General features: G+C 48.1%; 1 protein-coding gene across 1 annotated transcript in view; it reads left to right on the plus strand.

Moving 5' to 3' along the window:
* The window catches only part of LOC134983999 (oocyte zinc finger protein XlCOF7.1-like), a 166,758-nt gene that overhangs the window by 57,085 nt on the left and 92,861 nt on the right, over positions 1-16,812 (plus strand). Inside the window, exon 9 of the mRNA XM_063949658.1 lies at positions 15,417-16,564. Coding sequence (XP_063805728.1) covers positions 15,417-16,564 — 1,148 coding nt within the window. The remainder of the gene's footprint in view (positions 1-15,416; positions 16,565-16,812) is intronic.

Genomic DNA, 16,812 nt, shown 5'->3' on the forward strand with positions numbered 1-16,812 from the left:
TCTTCATGAGGTACCGCGCAGCGCGCCATTGCTCCCACACACACACACACACACACACGAGGCACAGCAAGGGTGCAGGGCGCAGGGGGGGCGCCCTGGGCAGCAATAATTACCTCATTAAAGTTCACTGGCAGCACGCATAGATACTGCATGGGCAGTATATACAGAACCCCGCCAGTATAAAAATTAGCGGGACCGAAGCGCGCCATCGAGGGGGGCTGAGCTTAGTCCCTCAGCTCTAACCAGATCAATTTTCTCCACAGCTTGCTGCAGAGACGCTGCTCCCGGACTCCCTTCACCGCTGTATACAAGTAACAGGGTGCAAATCAGGGAGGGGGGGGGGGCACATTAATTTGGTACTAGTGTGATACAAAAAGCGCTTACAGGTCTGGGACGTTATTAATATTTCAGACTGCAGTGGCGCTGGGTGTGAGCTGGCAAACTCCCTCTCTGTCTCTCTAAAGGACCTTATTGTGGGTCTGTCCCCTATATCCCAGTGTGTGTGGGGGTGTCAGTATGTGTGTGTTGACATGTCTGAGGCGGAAGGCTCTTCCAGAGAGGATGCGGAGCAGAATGTAATAGTGACTCCGACGGCACCGCCGACTGCTGATTGGGTAGACATGTGGAATGTTTTGAATGCAAGTGTGGCTTTATTACATAAAAGATTGGACAAATCTGAGTCCCAGAACCAAGCATGGAGACAATCCATGGATATTAATGTGTCACAGAACCCATCAGGGTCCCAGAAACGTCCCTTTACCCAGATAGCAGACACTGATACCGACACGGATTCCGACTCCAGTGTCGACTATGATGACGCTCGGTTACACCCAAGGGTGGCCAAGAGTATTCAGTACATTATTATTGCAATAAAAGATGTATTACATATCACAGAGGACCCTTCTGACCCTGACACACGGGTCTGTATGTTTAAGGAGAAGAAACCTGAGGTAACATTTCCCCCATCCCATGAGCTGAACGCTCTATTTGAAAAAGCTTGGGTAACTCCAGACAAAAGACTGCAGATTCCTAAGAGAATTGTTATGTCGTATCCTTTCCTCTCACAGGGCAGGTTATGGTGGGAATCATCACCCACGGTAGATAAGGCTTTGACGCGTTTATCCAAAAAGGTGGCTCGACCGTCTCCAGACACGGCGACACTAAAGGATCTTGCAGATCGCAGGCAGGAAACTACCTTGAAATCGATTTATGCAACTACGGGAACCCTGCTCAGACCGGCGGTAGCGTCGGAATTGGTGAGTAGTGCGATTGCAGGATGGGCAGATAACTTGTCATCTGACATGGACACCCTCGACAGGGAGGGTGTATTGTTGACATTGGGTCACATCAAGGACGCAGCGTTATACCTAAGGGAGGCTGCGAGAGATATTGGCCTCTTGGGATCAAGGGCCAATGCCATGGCAATTTCAGCTAGGAGGGCGTTGTGGACCCGTCAATGGACTGGTGATGCTGACTCCAAGAGACTTATGGAGGCCTTGCCGTACATGGGTGAACTTTTGTTTGGGGACGGCCTCGCGGACCTGGTTTCCACAGCTACCGCGGGTAAGTCTTCTTTTTGCCTTTTGTTCCCCCACAGCAAAAGAAAATGCCTCCATACCAGATGCAGTCCTTTCGGTCTCATAAATTCAGAAAGGGACGTGGATCATCCGTCATCGCCAGAGGCAAGGGTAGAGGGAAAAGAACACCAGCTGCGGCTAGTTCCCAGGAGCAGAAGTCCTCTCCGGCCTCTACCAAATCCACCGCATGACGCTGGGGCTCCGCTGCGGGAGTCCGCACCGGTGGGGGCACGTCTTCAGCCAGGTCTGGATTAATTCGAACTTGGATCCTTGGGTGCTAGAAATTGTAACCCAAGGATACAGATTGGAGTTCAAAGACATGCCTCCACACCGATTTTTCAAATCTGCCTTACCAGCTTCTCTCTCAGAGAGAGAAACAGTTTCACCTGCGATACAAAAGCTGTGTCAACAGCAAGTGATTATCACGGTTCCCCTGTTGCAACAGGGAAAGGGGTTTTATTCAACTCTATTTGTGGTCCCGAAGCCAGACGGCTCGGTCAGACCAATTCTGAACCTAAAATCCCTAAACCTGTATTTGAAAAGATTCAAATTCAAGATGGAATCTCTCCGGGCAGTGATTTCCAGTCTGGACGGGGGGATTTTATGGTGTCGCTAGACATAAAGGATGCATACCTTCATGTCCCCATGTATCCTCCTCATCAGGCGTTCCTGAGAGTCGCTGTGCAGGATTGTCATTACCAATTTTAGACGTTGCCGGTTGGGCTTTCCACGGCCCCGAGGATTTTCACCAAGGTAATGGCGGAAATGATGGTGCTCCTGCGCAAGCAAGGTGTCACAATTATCCCGTACTTGGACAATCTCCTGATAAAGGCGAGATCAAGAGACCAGTTACTGAAAAGCGTGGCACTCTCTCTGAGGGTACTACAACAACACGGCTGGCTATTAAATTTGCCAAAGTCGCAGTTGATGCCGACAACTCGAATGTCGTTTTTGGGCATGATTCTGGACACAGAACGGCAGAGGGTTTTTCTCCCAATGGAATAAGCTCTGGAACTCCAGAACATGGTCAGGGATCTGCTGAAACCAAAAAGAGTGTTGATTCATCAATGCATTCGAGTGTCGGGAAAGATGGTGGCGGCCTACGAGGCCATTCCGTTTGGCAGGTTCCATGCAAGAACATTTCAGTGGGACCTACTGGACAAATGGTCAGGGTCCCATCTCCAAATGCATCGGATGATAAGCCTGTCCCCCAGGGCCAGGATATCTCCTGTAGTGGCTCCACAGTGCTCACTTCCTAGAGGGTCGCAGGTTCGGAATCCAGGATTGGGTTCTGGTGACCACGGATGTGAGCCTCCGAGGCTGGGGAGCGGTCACACAAGGAAAACATTTTCAGGGAATATGGTCAAGCCAGGAGGCTTGTCTGCACATAAATTTGCTGGAATTGAGGGCCATACACAACGGCCTGAGACAGGCGGAGCATCTTCTTCGCAACCTACCTGTACTGATCCAGTCAGATAACATCACAGCCGTGGCACATGTAAACCGCCAGTGCGGAACAAGAAGCAGAGCAGCGATGGCGGAGGCCACCAGGATTCTTCGCTGGGCGGAAAATCATGTAAGCGATCTGTCAGCTGTTTTCATCCCGGGAGTGGACAACTGGGAAGCAGACTTCCTCAGCAGACACGATCTCCATCCAGGAGAGTGGGGGCTTCATCAAGAGGTCTTTGCAGAAGTGACAAACGGTTGGGGACTCCCTCAAATAGACATGATGGCGTCACTCCTCAACAAAAAGCTTCGGACGTATTGTTCCAGGTCGATGGACCCTCAAGCAATAGCAGTAGACGCACTAGTGACACCGTGGGTGTATCAGTCGGTCTATGTGTTCCCTCCACTTCCACTCATCCCAAAGATATTGAGGATCATAAGAAGAACAAGAGTTCAAATGATGCTCATTGTTCCAGACTGGCCTCGAAGGGCCTGGTATCCAGATCTTCAGGAAATGCTCACAGAAGATCCTTGGCCTCTTCCTCTAAGAGAGGACCTGTTACAACAGGGGCCGTGTGTGTTCCAAGACTTACCGCGGTTACGTTTGACGGCATGGCGGTTGAACACCAAATCCTAGCTAGGAAAGGTATTCCAGGAGAGGTCATCCCTACTCTGCTTAAAGCTAGGAAGGAGGTAACGGTGAAACATTATCACCGTATCTGGAGGAATTATGTGTCTTGGTGTGAATCCAAGAATGCTCATACGGAGGTTTTCAGCTGGGTCGTTTTCTCCATTTTCTACAGGCGGGGCTGGATATGGGCCTAAAGTTAGGCTCCATTAAGGTGCATATTTCGGCCTTATCAATATTTTTTCAGAAGGAATTGTCCTCTCTTCTAGAAGTGCAGACTTTTGTGAAGGGAGTACTGCACATCCAACCTCCTTTTGTGGCACCGTGGGACCTTAACGTGGTGTTACAGTTCCTTAAATCACATTGGTTTGAACCACTTCAAACTGTTGAGTTAAAATTTCTCACTTGGAAAGTGGTCATGCAAGGAGGGTGTCAGAATTGGCGGCCTTGTCTTACAAGAGCCCTTATCTGATTTTCCATGTGGATAGAGCGGAATTGAAAACTCGTCCACAATTTCTACCTAAGGTGGTTTCGTCGTTTCACATGAACCAACCTATTGTAGTGCCGGTGGCTACGGATGTCTTGGAGGATTCCAAGTACCTTGATGTAGTCAGGGCTTTAAAAATCTATGTAGCCAGAACAGCTCGTATTAGGAAAACGGAGGCTCTGTGTATCCTATATGCAGCCAACAAGGTTGGCGCTCCTGCTTCCAAGCAGACTATCGCACGCTGGATCTTTAACACGATTCAGCAGGCCCCTTCTACGGCTGGATTGTCGTTACCAAAATCGGTAAAGGCCCATTCCACTAGGAAGGTGGGCTCTTCTTGGGCGGCTGCCATAGGCCTCTCGGCATAACAGCTTTGCTGAGCAGCTACTTGGTCGGGTTCAAACACTTTTGCAAAATTCTATAAGTTTGATACCCTGGCTGATGAGGACCTCTCTTTTTTTGCTCAATCGTGCTGCAGAGTCATTCGCACTCTCCCGCCCGGTCTGGAGCTTTGAGCATGATCCTTACGGAGTGCCCAGCATCCTCTAGGACGTAAGAGAAAATAAGATTTTAAACCTATCGGTAAATCTTTTTCTCCTAGTCCGTAGAGGATGCTGGGCGCCCGTCCCAGTGCGGAATAAATCTGCAGTACTTGTACATAGTTATTGATAAGTCTACACAAGGGTTGTGTTGCAGTTCAGATCAACCTGTTGCTGATCTTATTTGTTCATACTGTTAACTGGTTTAGTTATATCCCAGCTTGTACGGTGTGTTGTGGTATGAGCTGGTATATATCTCACCCTTACTTAACAAAATCCTTTCCTCAAAATGTCCATCTCCTCTGGGCACAGTTCCTATAACTGAGGTCTGGAGGAGGGGTATAGAGGGAGGAGCCAGTTCACGGCCAATAAAAGGTCTTAAAGTGCCCATGTCTCCTGTGGAGCCCATCTATACCCCATGGTCCTTACAGAGTCCTTAGCATCCCCTACGGACTAGGAGAAAAATATTTATCGGTAGGTTTAAAATCTTATTTCTCTGACGTCCTAGTGGATGCTGGGAACTCCGTAAGGACCATGGGGAATAGCGGCTCCTTAGGAGACTGGGCACAACTAAAGAAAGCTTTAGGACTACCTGGTGTGCACTGGCTCCTCCCACTATGACCCTCCTCCAGACCTCAGTTAGAATCTTGTGCCCGGCTGAGCTGGATGCACACTAGGGGCTCTCCTGAGCTCCTAGAAAGAAAGTATATTTTAGGTTTTTTATTTTACAGTGAGATCTGCTGGCAACAGACTCACTGCTACAAGGGACTAAGGGGAGAAGAAGCGAACCTACCTAACTGGTGGTAGTTTGGGCTTCTTAGGCTACTGGACACCATTGGCTCCAGAGGGTTCGACTGCAGGACCCGACCTTGGTGTTCGTTCCCGGAGCCGCGCCGCCGTCCCCTTTACAGAGCCAGAAGCATGAAGATGGTCCGGAAAATCGGCGGCAGAAAACTTCAGTCTTCACCAAGGTAGCGCACAGCACTGCAGCTGTGCGCCATTGCTCCTCATGTACACCTCACACTCCGGTCACTGATGGGTGCAGGGCGCTGGGGGGGGGGCGCCCTGAGTGCAATATAACACACCTTGGCTGGCAAATCTACACCATATGTCAAAGTCAGAAAAATATCTCTATGCACGTTGCCATATTTGCACCGCACACTGGTCTGCGCTGCGCATGCGTACGCTCTCCCGTGAAGGCGCATACCCGCAATAGCGTGCACCCGCGGGCGCACGGTATGCGTATTTACGGTAGAGTTTATGTAATCGTAGCGTGCGACTCATTCGTTACATATTTTCAGTAATAATGTAGTTTGTAGATCATGGTCCCTTTGATAGATTCTGAAAGTTTGGTTAATATAGAATGTCCCTGAGCTGAGGAATCCCTCTTTGTATCGTAGGAAGGGTCTAACAGGAGTCATGCAGTAGTGTTTGGTACCCATCGGAAGAGTATTTAAATAGCAATATTCCGGTGTTGGTTTGGAGCGTATTAATCGCTCGTGCGAATAGTTATGGACATAAGAAGTTTATGTCCATTTCTACTATTTACTCATACTCAGGTATGCGGCGGGAAACCTAGTTCCCCGCCCACCTGAGCTGTTTGAGATCGTCACAGCCCACCTGTATGAATCAACCTATGACCTTTTGTTATGATGCAGGGCCGAATTCCGACGTCCAATGGACAATGGGATTGTAGGGACTGTAAGATTGCATTGTGTGTGGGGCATAAATAGGCAGGCCGACCACATCCAGCGCTCACTCTTCAACGGTTCTCATTGCTGAAAATCGGGTGCTGGATGTCCAGGCGCATGCGATCGTTTACCCTTGTGCGTAAGTTTCTCTCCGTAATCATTGTCTTTCTGTGAGCCATTTCTCTCATATATATATGTATCTCTCTCTCTCTCTCTCTCTCTTTTCCTTCTCTCGTATCTCCCATTGACTAGTATTGTATTGCATTAGATCAGCATAGTATTGTATTGTATTTCTTGTATAGTTATTTGGTTAGGAAGTCTCTGTTATATTGTAGTGTATCATTTGTACTGTGATTCTTTTTGCAAGTATAATAGTTATAATACAGATAATAGGCTTTGGACCCTAAACCAGTATCTGTGTATTTTCTCATAGTTTTAAGTGTTCACTTGAGCGTCGGTGACGCTCAAGCAGCTTTGTAGTTAGTCAGGTTACACAAGGTTGCACTTACACCCTGTATTCACATTAAGGTATTCTGTGTATTTCATTAATAAAAGGTTTAGACATAAAGGTATAGCGTTGTGAGCGTCTGCGCCGCTGGTGATCTCCTCGTGGTCTCGAGCGTCCGCTACGCCATAGCGAATCATTACGTTAGTCATAGCCAACAGAGTGCTTGCCTGTGATCTCTGGGCCGTGAGCGAACGTGACGCTTGAGCGTCTCGCCTACGGCTGAGCGATCGTTACGCAATTTGCGTACCCTTACGGTACTTCTTAAGTAAACAGCGTACAGTGTTCTTAGACCTCATAAAGGGTTGTATATACGATAAATATTGAGCTTTATCACATATATAGTCCCAGAGGCTATATAGGTGTAAATTAATACCCCTGCCAGAGTTTTAAAAACGCGGGAGAAGTCCGCCGAAAAAGGGGCGGGGCTATCTCCCTCAGCACACTGGCGCCATTTCTCCCTCACAGCTCCGCTGGAAGGAAGCTCCCTGGCTCTCCCCTGCAGTCTACACTACAGAAGGGTAAAAAAGAGAGGGGGGGCACTAAATTTAGGCGCAGTATAATTATTATAGCAGCTATAAGGGGATATAATTCAGTTAGTCCCTGTATTATATAGCGCTCTGGTGTGTGCTGGCATACTCTCTCTCTGTCTCCCCAAAGGGCTTTGTGGGGTCCTGTCCTCTGTCAGAGCATTCCCTGTGTGTGTGCGGTGTGTCGGTACGGCTGTGTCGACATGTTTGATGAGGAGGCTTATGTGGAGGCGGAGCAGATGCCTATAAATGTGAGGTCACCCCCTGCGGGGCGGACACCTGAGTGGATGGACTTATGGAAGGAATTACGTGAAAGTGTCGACTCCTTACATAAAAAATTTGACGACATGCCAAATGCGGGACAGTCGGCTTCTCAGCTCGTGCCTGCCCAGGCGTCTCAAAGGCCATCAGGGGCTCTAAAACGCCCGCTACCTCAGATGGCAGACACAGATGTCGACACGGATACTGATACTAAAGACGAAGAGACTAATGTAATGTCCAATAGGGCCACTCGTTACATGATTGAGGCAATGAAAAATGTATTGCACATTTCTGATATATTACCCCAGGTACCACAAAAAAGGGTATTATGTTTGGGGAGAAAAAACTACCAGTGGTTTTTCCCCCGTCTGAAGAATTAAATGAAGTGTGTGAAGAAGCGTGGGCTTTTCCCGATTAAAAAAATTGGTGATTTCTAAAAGGTTGCTAATGGCGTACCCTTTCCCGCCAGAGGATAGGTCACGTTGGGAGACACCCCCTAGGGTGGATAAAGCGCTCACACGCTTGTCAAAGAAGGTGGCACTACCGTCTCCGGATACGGCCGCCCTTAAGGAGCCTGCTGATAGAAAGCAGGAGGCGATCCTGAAGTCTGTATATACACACTCAGGCATTATACTGAGACCAGCTATTGCTTCAGCATGGATGTGCAGTGCTGCAGCTGCGTGGTCAGACTCCCTGTCAGAAAATATTGACACCCTAGACAGGGACACTATATTGCTAACCATAGAGCATATTAAAGACTCAGTCTTATACATGAGAGATGCACAGAGGGATATCTGCCGGCTGGCATCTAAAATAAGCGCAATGTCCATTTCTGCCAGGAGAGGCTTATGGACTCGGCAGTGGACAGGGGATGCAGATTCTAAAAGGCACATGGAAGTTTTGCCTTATAAGGGTGAGGAGTTATTCGGGGATGGTCTCTCCGACCTAGTTTCCACAGCAACAGCTGGGAAGTCAGCATTTTTGCCCCATGTTCCCTCACAGCCTAAGAAAGCGCCGTATTATCAGGTACAGTCCTTTCGGCCCCAGAAAAGCAGGCGGGGAAAAGGCGGGTCCTTTCTGCCCAGAGGCAGAGGTAGGGGAAAAAAACTGCAACAAACAGCCGGTTCCCAAGAACAAAGGCCCTCCCCCGCTTCCTCCAAGTCCGCCGCATGACGGTGGGGCTCCACAGGCGGAGCCAGGTACGGTGGGGGGCCGCCTCAAAAATTTCAGCGATCAGTGGGCTCGCTCACAGGTGGACCCCTGGATCCTTCAAGTAGTTTCTCAGGGGTACAAGCTGGAATTCGAGACGTCTCCCCCCCCCCCCCCCCCCCCCCCCCGCCGTTTCCTCAAATCTGCCTTACCGACAACTCCCTCAGGCAGGGAGGCTGTGCTAGAGGCAATTCACAAGCTGTATTCCCAGCAGGTGATAGTCAAGGTGCCCCTACTTCAACAAGGACGGGGTTACTATTCCACAATGTTTGTGGTACCGAAACCGGACGGTTCGGTGAGACCCATTTTAAATTTGAAATCCTTGAACGTGTACATAAAAAAATTCAAGTTCAAGATGGAATTGCTCAGGGCGGTTATTGCAAGCCTGGACGAGGGGGATTGCATGGTATCCCTGGACATCAAGGATGCTTACCTGCATGTCCCCATTTACCATCCTCACCAGGAGTACCTCAGATTTGTGGTACAGGATTGTCATTCCCAATTCCAGACGCTGCCGTTTGGGCTGTCCACGGCACCGAGGGTATTTACCAAGGTAATGGCGGAAATGATGATACTCCTTCGAAAAAAGGGAGTTTTAATTATCCCGTACTTGGACGATCTCCTGATAAAGGCGAGGTCCAAGGAGCAGTTGTTGGTCGGGGTAGCACTATCTCGGGAAGTGCTACAACAGCACGGTTGGATTCTAAACATTCCAAAGTCACAGCTGGTTCCAACGAAACGTCTACTGTTCCTGGGGATGGTTCTGGATACAGACCAGAAAAAAGTGTTTCTCCCGGAGGAGAAAGCCAAGGAGCTGTCATCTCTAGTCAGAGACCTCCTTAAACCAAAACAGGTATCGGTGCACCACTGCACGCGAGTCCTAGGAAAAATGGTAGCTTCCTACGAAGCAATTCCATTCGGCAGGTTCCATGCAAGAACTTTTCAGTGGGACCTATTGGACAAGTGGTCCGGATCGCATCTTCAGATGCATCGGCTGATAACCCTGTCTCCAAGGACCAGGGTATCTCTGCTGTGGTGGCTGCAGATGCTCATCTTCAAGAGGGCCGCAGATTCGGCATACAGGACTGGGTCCTGGTGACCACGGATGCCAGCCTTCAAGGCTGGGGGGCAGTCACACAGGGAAGAAACTTCCAAGGACTTTGGTCAAGTCAGGAGACTTCCCTACACATAAATATTCTGGAACTGAGGGCCATTTACAATGCCCTAAGTCAGGCAAGGCCCCTGCTTCAAAACCAGCCGGTACTGATCCAATCAGACAACATCACGGCAGTCGCCCATGTAAACCGACAGGGCGGCACAAGAAGCAGGATGGCGATGGCAGAAGCCACAAGGATTCTCCAATGGGCGGAAAATCACGTGTTAGCACTGTCAGCAGTGTTCATTCCAGGAGTGGACAACTGGGAAGCAGACTTCCTCAGCAGACACGACCTACACCTGGGAGAGTGGGGACTTCATCCAGAAGTCTTCCAACTGATTGTAAACCGTTGGGAAAGGCCACAGGTGGACATGATGGCGTCTCGCCTAAACAAAAAGCTAGAGAGATATTGCGCCAGGTCAAGGGACCCTCAGGCGATAGCTGTGGATGCTCTAGTGACACCGTGGGTGTACCAGTCGGTTTATGTGTTCCCTCCTCTGCCTCTCATACCAAAGGTACTGAGAATAATAAGAAGACGAGGAGTAAGAACGATACTCGTGGTTCCGGATCTGCCAAGAAGAGCTTGGTACCCAGAACTTCAAGAAATGATATCAGAGGACCCATGGCCTCTACCGCTCAAACAGGACCTGCTGCAGCAGGGGCCCTGTCTGTTCCAAGACTTACCGCGGCTGCGTTTGACGGCATGGCGGTTGAACACCGGATCCTAAAAGAAAAGGGCATTCCGGAGGAAGTCATTCCTACGCTGATTAAAGCTAGGAAAGAAGTTACCGTATTTGGCGAAAATATGTTGTGTGGTGTGAGGCCAGGAAGGCCCCAACAGAGGAATTTCAGCTGGGTCGATTTCTGCACTTCCTACAGTCAGGAGTGACTATGGGCCTAAAATTGGGTTCCATTAAGGTCCAGATTTTGGCTCTGTCGATTTTCTTCCAGAAAGAACTGGCTTCACTGCCTGAAGTTCAGACTTTTGTAAAGGGAGTGCTGCATATTCAGCCCCCTTTTGTGCCTCCAGTGGCACCTTGGGATCTTAACGTGGTGTTGAGTTTCCTAAAATCACATTGGTTTGAGCCACTTAAAACCGTGGATTTAAAATATCTCACGTGGAAAGTGGTGAGAAATTGGCCTTGGCTTCGGCCAGGCGTGTTTCAGAATTGGCGGCTTTGTCATGTAAAAGCCCTTATCTTATTTTCCATATGGATAGGGCAGAATTGAGGACTCGTCCCCAGTTTCTCTCTAAGGTGGTGTCAGCTTTTCACTTGAACCAACCTATTGTGGTGCCTGCGGCTACTAGGGACTTGGAGGATTCCAAGTTACTGGACGTAGTCAGGGCCTTGAAAATTTATGTTTCCAGGACGCCTGGAGTCAGGAAAACTGACTCGCTATTTATCCTGTATGCACCCAACAAGCTGGGTGCTCCTGCTTCTAAGCAGACCATTGCTCGCTGGATTTGTAGCACAATTCAGCTGGCGCATTCTGCTTCTGGACTGCCGCATCCTAAATCTGTAAAAGCCCATTCCACAAGGAAGGTGGGCTCTTCTTGGGCGGCTGCCCGAGGGGTCTCGGCTTTACAACTTTGCCGAGCTGCTACTTGGTCAGGGGCAAACACGTTTGCAAAATTCTACAAATTTGATACCCTGGCTGAGGAGGACCTTGAGTTCTCTCATTCGGTGCTGCAGAGTCATCCGCACTCTCCCGCCCGTTTGGGAGCTTTGGTATAATCCCCATGGTCCTTACGGAGTTCCCAGCATCCACTAGGACGACAGAGAAAATAAGATTTTACTCACCGGTAAATCTATTTCTCGTAGTCCGTAGTGGATGCTGGGCGCCCATCCCAAGTGCGGATTGTCTGCAATACTTGTATATAGTTATTGCCTAACTAAAGGGTTATTGTTATGAGCCATCTGTTGAGAGGCTCAGTTATAGTTCATACTGTTAACTGGGTATAGTATCACGAGTTATATGGTGTGATTGGTATGGCTGGTATGAGTCTTACCCGGGATTCAAAATCCTTCCTTATTGTGTCAGCTCTTCCGGGCACAGTATCCTAACTGAGGTCTGGAGGAGGGTCCTAGTGGGAGGAGCCAGTGCACACCAGGTAGTCCTAAAGCTTTCTTTAGTTGTGCCCAGTCTCCTGCGGAGCCGCTATTCCCCATGGTCCTTACGGAGTTCCCAGCATCCACTACGGACTACGAGAAATAGATTTACCGGTGAGTAAAATCTTATTTTTTCAGATGATGTGGACCTGGAACAATGACATTTGCCTTTTCCAATTTTTGAATGGCTTCCTGAAGGATAGTCCTTTCTGTAAGCAAAGCTGGTACGCCTGATTTGAAGAATCTGTGAGGTGGGAGTTCTTGAAACTCCAGTCTGTACCCCTGGGACACAATATCTTGCACCCAGGGGTCCAGGCCTGATGACGCCCAGACGTGACTGAAATTTCTCAGTTATGCTCCCATCTGCCCGATCTCCAGGTGGGAGGTCCACCGTCATGCTGACGATTTTGAGGAAGCATAACCAGGCTTCTGTTCCTGGGAACCTGTTGATGCAGGTTTTCTGGATTTCCCTCGACCACCTTTGAAGAAAGTTGAACTTGGCCTTTTTAACCTTTTTCAGTCCGAAAGGACTGCATTGTAGACGTAAGAAAAGATTTTCTCGTCGGTGGAGTGGCTGAGGGAAGAAAGGTTGACTTACCTGTGGTTGCCGTGGAAATCCACGCATCCAATGCCTCCCCAAACAGAGCCTGACCTGTGAAGGGTAGGTTCTCCACGCTTTTCTTGGATTCCTCATCCCCAGACCATTGGCGTAGCCAGAGACCCCTGCGTGCCGAGACAGCCATGGAAGACGTCCTTGCATTCAGATGACCCAGGTCCTTCATGGCCTCCACCATGAAACCTGCAGAATCCTGTATGTGACGTAAAAACATTTCAGTGTCACTTCTATCCAGAGAATCTAATTCCGGTGGTTCGGCTTCAGAAGGCTGAGACAGTATATTGCATTCCTGAGTTCATGGAATAGACTCCTCTGGAGAAGAGAAACACTCTGCAGCACAGGACACACACACAAAAAAATGTAGAGACCGTTTCCCCACAGAGTATTTCAGAGAGACACAGAATATGAGGAGCCAGCACACACAGCGCCCCAGTAGGCAGTTATATGATAAATGCCTGGCGCTGACTGGAGTAACTTCAAACCGTTAACAAAACACGCTCCCTCCCTTCTATAACCCCTGGTACCGCACAGGATAGCTGGAGTTATGTGGAGGGCAGCGCTCCCTGTCAGTGTCTCTGTGTGTGATCTGCAGGGAGAAAATGGCGCTGGTGAGTGCTGGATCCTCTCTGAGGACAAGCCCCGCCCACTGTAATGGCGCGCCTTCCCACACTTATGGTATTATACTGGCTTGAGGTGAAACTGCAGCTAACAGTAGTACAAGCCCCTGTAGCTTTCTGTGACCAGTTTTTAGGGTATTGCGCTGGCCCAGGACGCCCCTTACAGCACCGCACACGTACCTCTGAGCCTTCCAGAGCGCAGCATCAGTGCTGCGCTCCCACCCTAATGCCGCCATTCTCACCGGCTCCTCGCTTACCGGGGCGTTGGCATCCTACTCACCACCGTATCTTCTGGCTCTGTTAGGGGGTGGCGGCAGTGCTGCGGGAGTGAGCATAGAGGGAGGAGCCAGCCCACACTATTTAAACTCTTAGAGTGCCCATGGCTCCCAAGGGACCAGTCTATACCCCATGGTACTAAATTGGACCCCAGCATCTTCTAGGACGTATGAGAATCATATATATATTCTTTTTTACTTGAAAGTAGTTTTTATTTTCTTTTTTTGCATTAAGGCATACACTGCACGACATAGCTGACGATCCAACGCACCGGAATTATAAAACAGCCTAGTGTGTACGCATTCCTTTGCAACGAGCATTCCCCTCGGCAACTAGCTTTCCCCGTGCCAACGAGCATGGATCTTAGGGGGGTCATTCCGACCCGATTGCTTGCTGCAGTTTATCACAGCGATCGGTTCGTAACTGCACCGGCGCCGCAGCATGCCGAATGGGCAAAGGCCGTCGTTCCCTAGCGATCACCTCTGCCTGATTGACAGGCAGTGGGTGGGCGGGGCCATTATGGGGGCGTGGCTGGACCATGTGGGGGGCGTGGTCAGACCATGCGGGGGGCAGGCCGCAGCGGCTTCGTGACGTCACACGCAGCCGATGCGACGAGCAACTCCCGGGCAGCCGCAGGAGCTGCGCTGGCCGGAAGTTACTCAACAAGTACAAAAGCATCACCGCTGTGCAATGCTTTTTTACTTGTGTGGGGAAGGGCAGATAGACATGCGGGGCGGACTAGCCCTGTGCTGGGCATCCCCCCGCATGTCCGGGAACATGATCATAGCTGTGCTAAATTTAGCACAGCTACGATCAACTCGGAATGACCCCCTTAGTGCATGAAAACCCTGTCAAAGAGTATGACCCCTAGTGTGTAAAACCCCTGGCAATGCACATGAATATCCTGGCAACAACAGGTAAAAAATATAAAAAACAATCTTGGGAGGCGTGACAAAATGAAAAAAAATTACCACTGAAAGGGTTAATGTTACATCTTTCAATAAAACCATTTTTTACTGCTTATTATTCCTATTTCATCTGAATATATGTAGGTAGACTAAATATATTAAAACATACAAAGTATGTAGGATTGTTGGGGAGGAGTGTGTGGAGTCTTAGCTGATGCTAGGAAGATTTATTACCTCTCTGATCTGGTTCACCCTCCCATCTTACCTATTTCTCTGTTGTGTGTGAATTTACTGCATTGGTTCAGCTCACTCAAATGAAGAACCAAGCAACAAGAATGTGGAATAATACCAGGGGGAATCCATTATACAGGTTGAGTATCCCTTATCCAAAATTAAAAATCTTACATTTTTGGGTCCCCTACTGAGATAATGACATCTATATTATATATGATGTGTATATATAGATATATTATATAGATATAATATACATATATATGTGTCATTATCTCAGTAGGGGAGCCAAAAATGTGGGATTTTTAATTTTGGATAAGGGATACTCAACCTGTAATAGGCTTTTTTTAAGAAGTCACGGCACCGTGCCTGTGGTCACAGCATGATAAAAAAAATAAAGAATAGAATGTGTTTAAAAAAAAACCAAAAAAAAACATTTGGTTTAAACCAGCCAACCCTGCTCAGATGAAGAATTTGCACTTACCGTAGGGCTGGTGCACATTTCGATGAGTGTCTCAGGCCTCACAGATTCAGATGTATGGCTGTACACCAGGAAAGGGCTGGTTAGCACATGGAGTGAATTGGACAATTACATTGAATGACTAACCTCCTATATTTTTACCCACAGACCCATCTAAAGATCCATCTACTGATATAAAGGAGGAATCAGTCTCATGTGATGGAGACCTCACACATACTGACATGTATACAGCCGCAGATCATACACAGAAAATATCTACTCATATAAAAAGCAACTGCATTACAAATGCGTCTTGCTCTGGATGTGAAAAATGTTTTACTCTTAATTCAGACCTTGTTATACATCAGAGGAGTCACACAGGAGAGCCACCATATTCCTGCTCAGAATGTGGGAAAGGGTTTAGAAGTAATTCAGAACTTCTTGTACATCAGATGATTCATACAGATGAAAAACTGTTTTCTTGCTCAGAATGTGGGAAATGTTTTAAAGTAAATTCACATCTTGTTAAACATCAGATGATTCATACAGGACCATCCCCACATTCCTGCTCTGAATGTAAGAAATGTTTTAGATGTAAATCAGAACTTGTTATACATCAGAGAAGTCACACAGGTGAGAGACCTTATTCTTGCTTGGAATGCGAGAAATGTTTTCCAATTAAATCACTACTTGTTAGACATCAGAGAAGTCACACAGGTGAGAGACTATATTCTTGCTCGGAATGTGAGAGAGTGTGTATAAGTAATTCAGAACTTGTTAGACATCAGAGAATGCATACTGGAGAGAAACCATTTTCCTGCTCTGATTGTGGGAAATCTTTTACACTTAAATCAGCTCTTGTTCGACATCAGAAAAGTCACACGGGGCAGAGACCATATTCCTGCTCTGAGTGTGGGAAATGTTTTACAAGCCATCCACATCTTGTTATACATCAGAGACTTCACACCGGAGAGAGACTGTATTCTTGCTCGGAATGTGGGAAAGGGTTTGAAGTAAATGCACTACTTGTTAGACATCAGATGATTCACACAGGAGCATACCCATATTCCTGCTCTGAATGTGAGAGAGGTTTTTCAATTAAATCAGAACTTGTTAGACATCAGAGACGTCACACAGGTGAGAGACCGTATTCTTGCTCGGAATGTGGGAAAGGGTTTAAAAGTAATACAGATCTTGTTATACATCAGAGACGTCACACCGGAGAGAGACCGTATTCTTGCTCTGAATGCGGGAAATGCTTTACATGCAATTCAGTACTTACTAAACATCAGAAAAGTCACACAAGAGTGAACCCATGATATAGGTCTGAGTGTAAGGATAGGGAGTTATAGTAAGACAGAACTTTTACACGAGTGCGGTCACCCAGGAGCATGCTCATATTTCATTTTCTGTGTAAGAAATGTTTTACATGTTTATGTTCTGCACCGCAGAATGTGTGATTATTACTAATAATAACAAGTATTAATAAACTCTGCACCGAGCCTGAGTCCGGTTATCTTGAAGCTTACGCCTAGATTTCCCAGCATGAAATTCACACCCCGCT

Source organism: Pseudophryne corroboree (assembly GCF_028390025.1).
Source record: "Pseudophryne corroboree isolate aPseCor3 chromosome 3 unlocalized genomic scaffold, aPseCor3.hap2 SUPER_3_unloc_3, whole genome shotgun sequence".
Classification (NCBI taxonomy): domain Eukaryota; kingdom Metazoa; phylum Chordata; class Amphibia; order Anura; family Myobatrachidae; genus Pseudophryne; species Pseudophryne corroboree.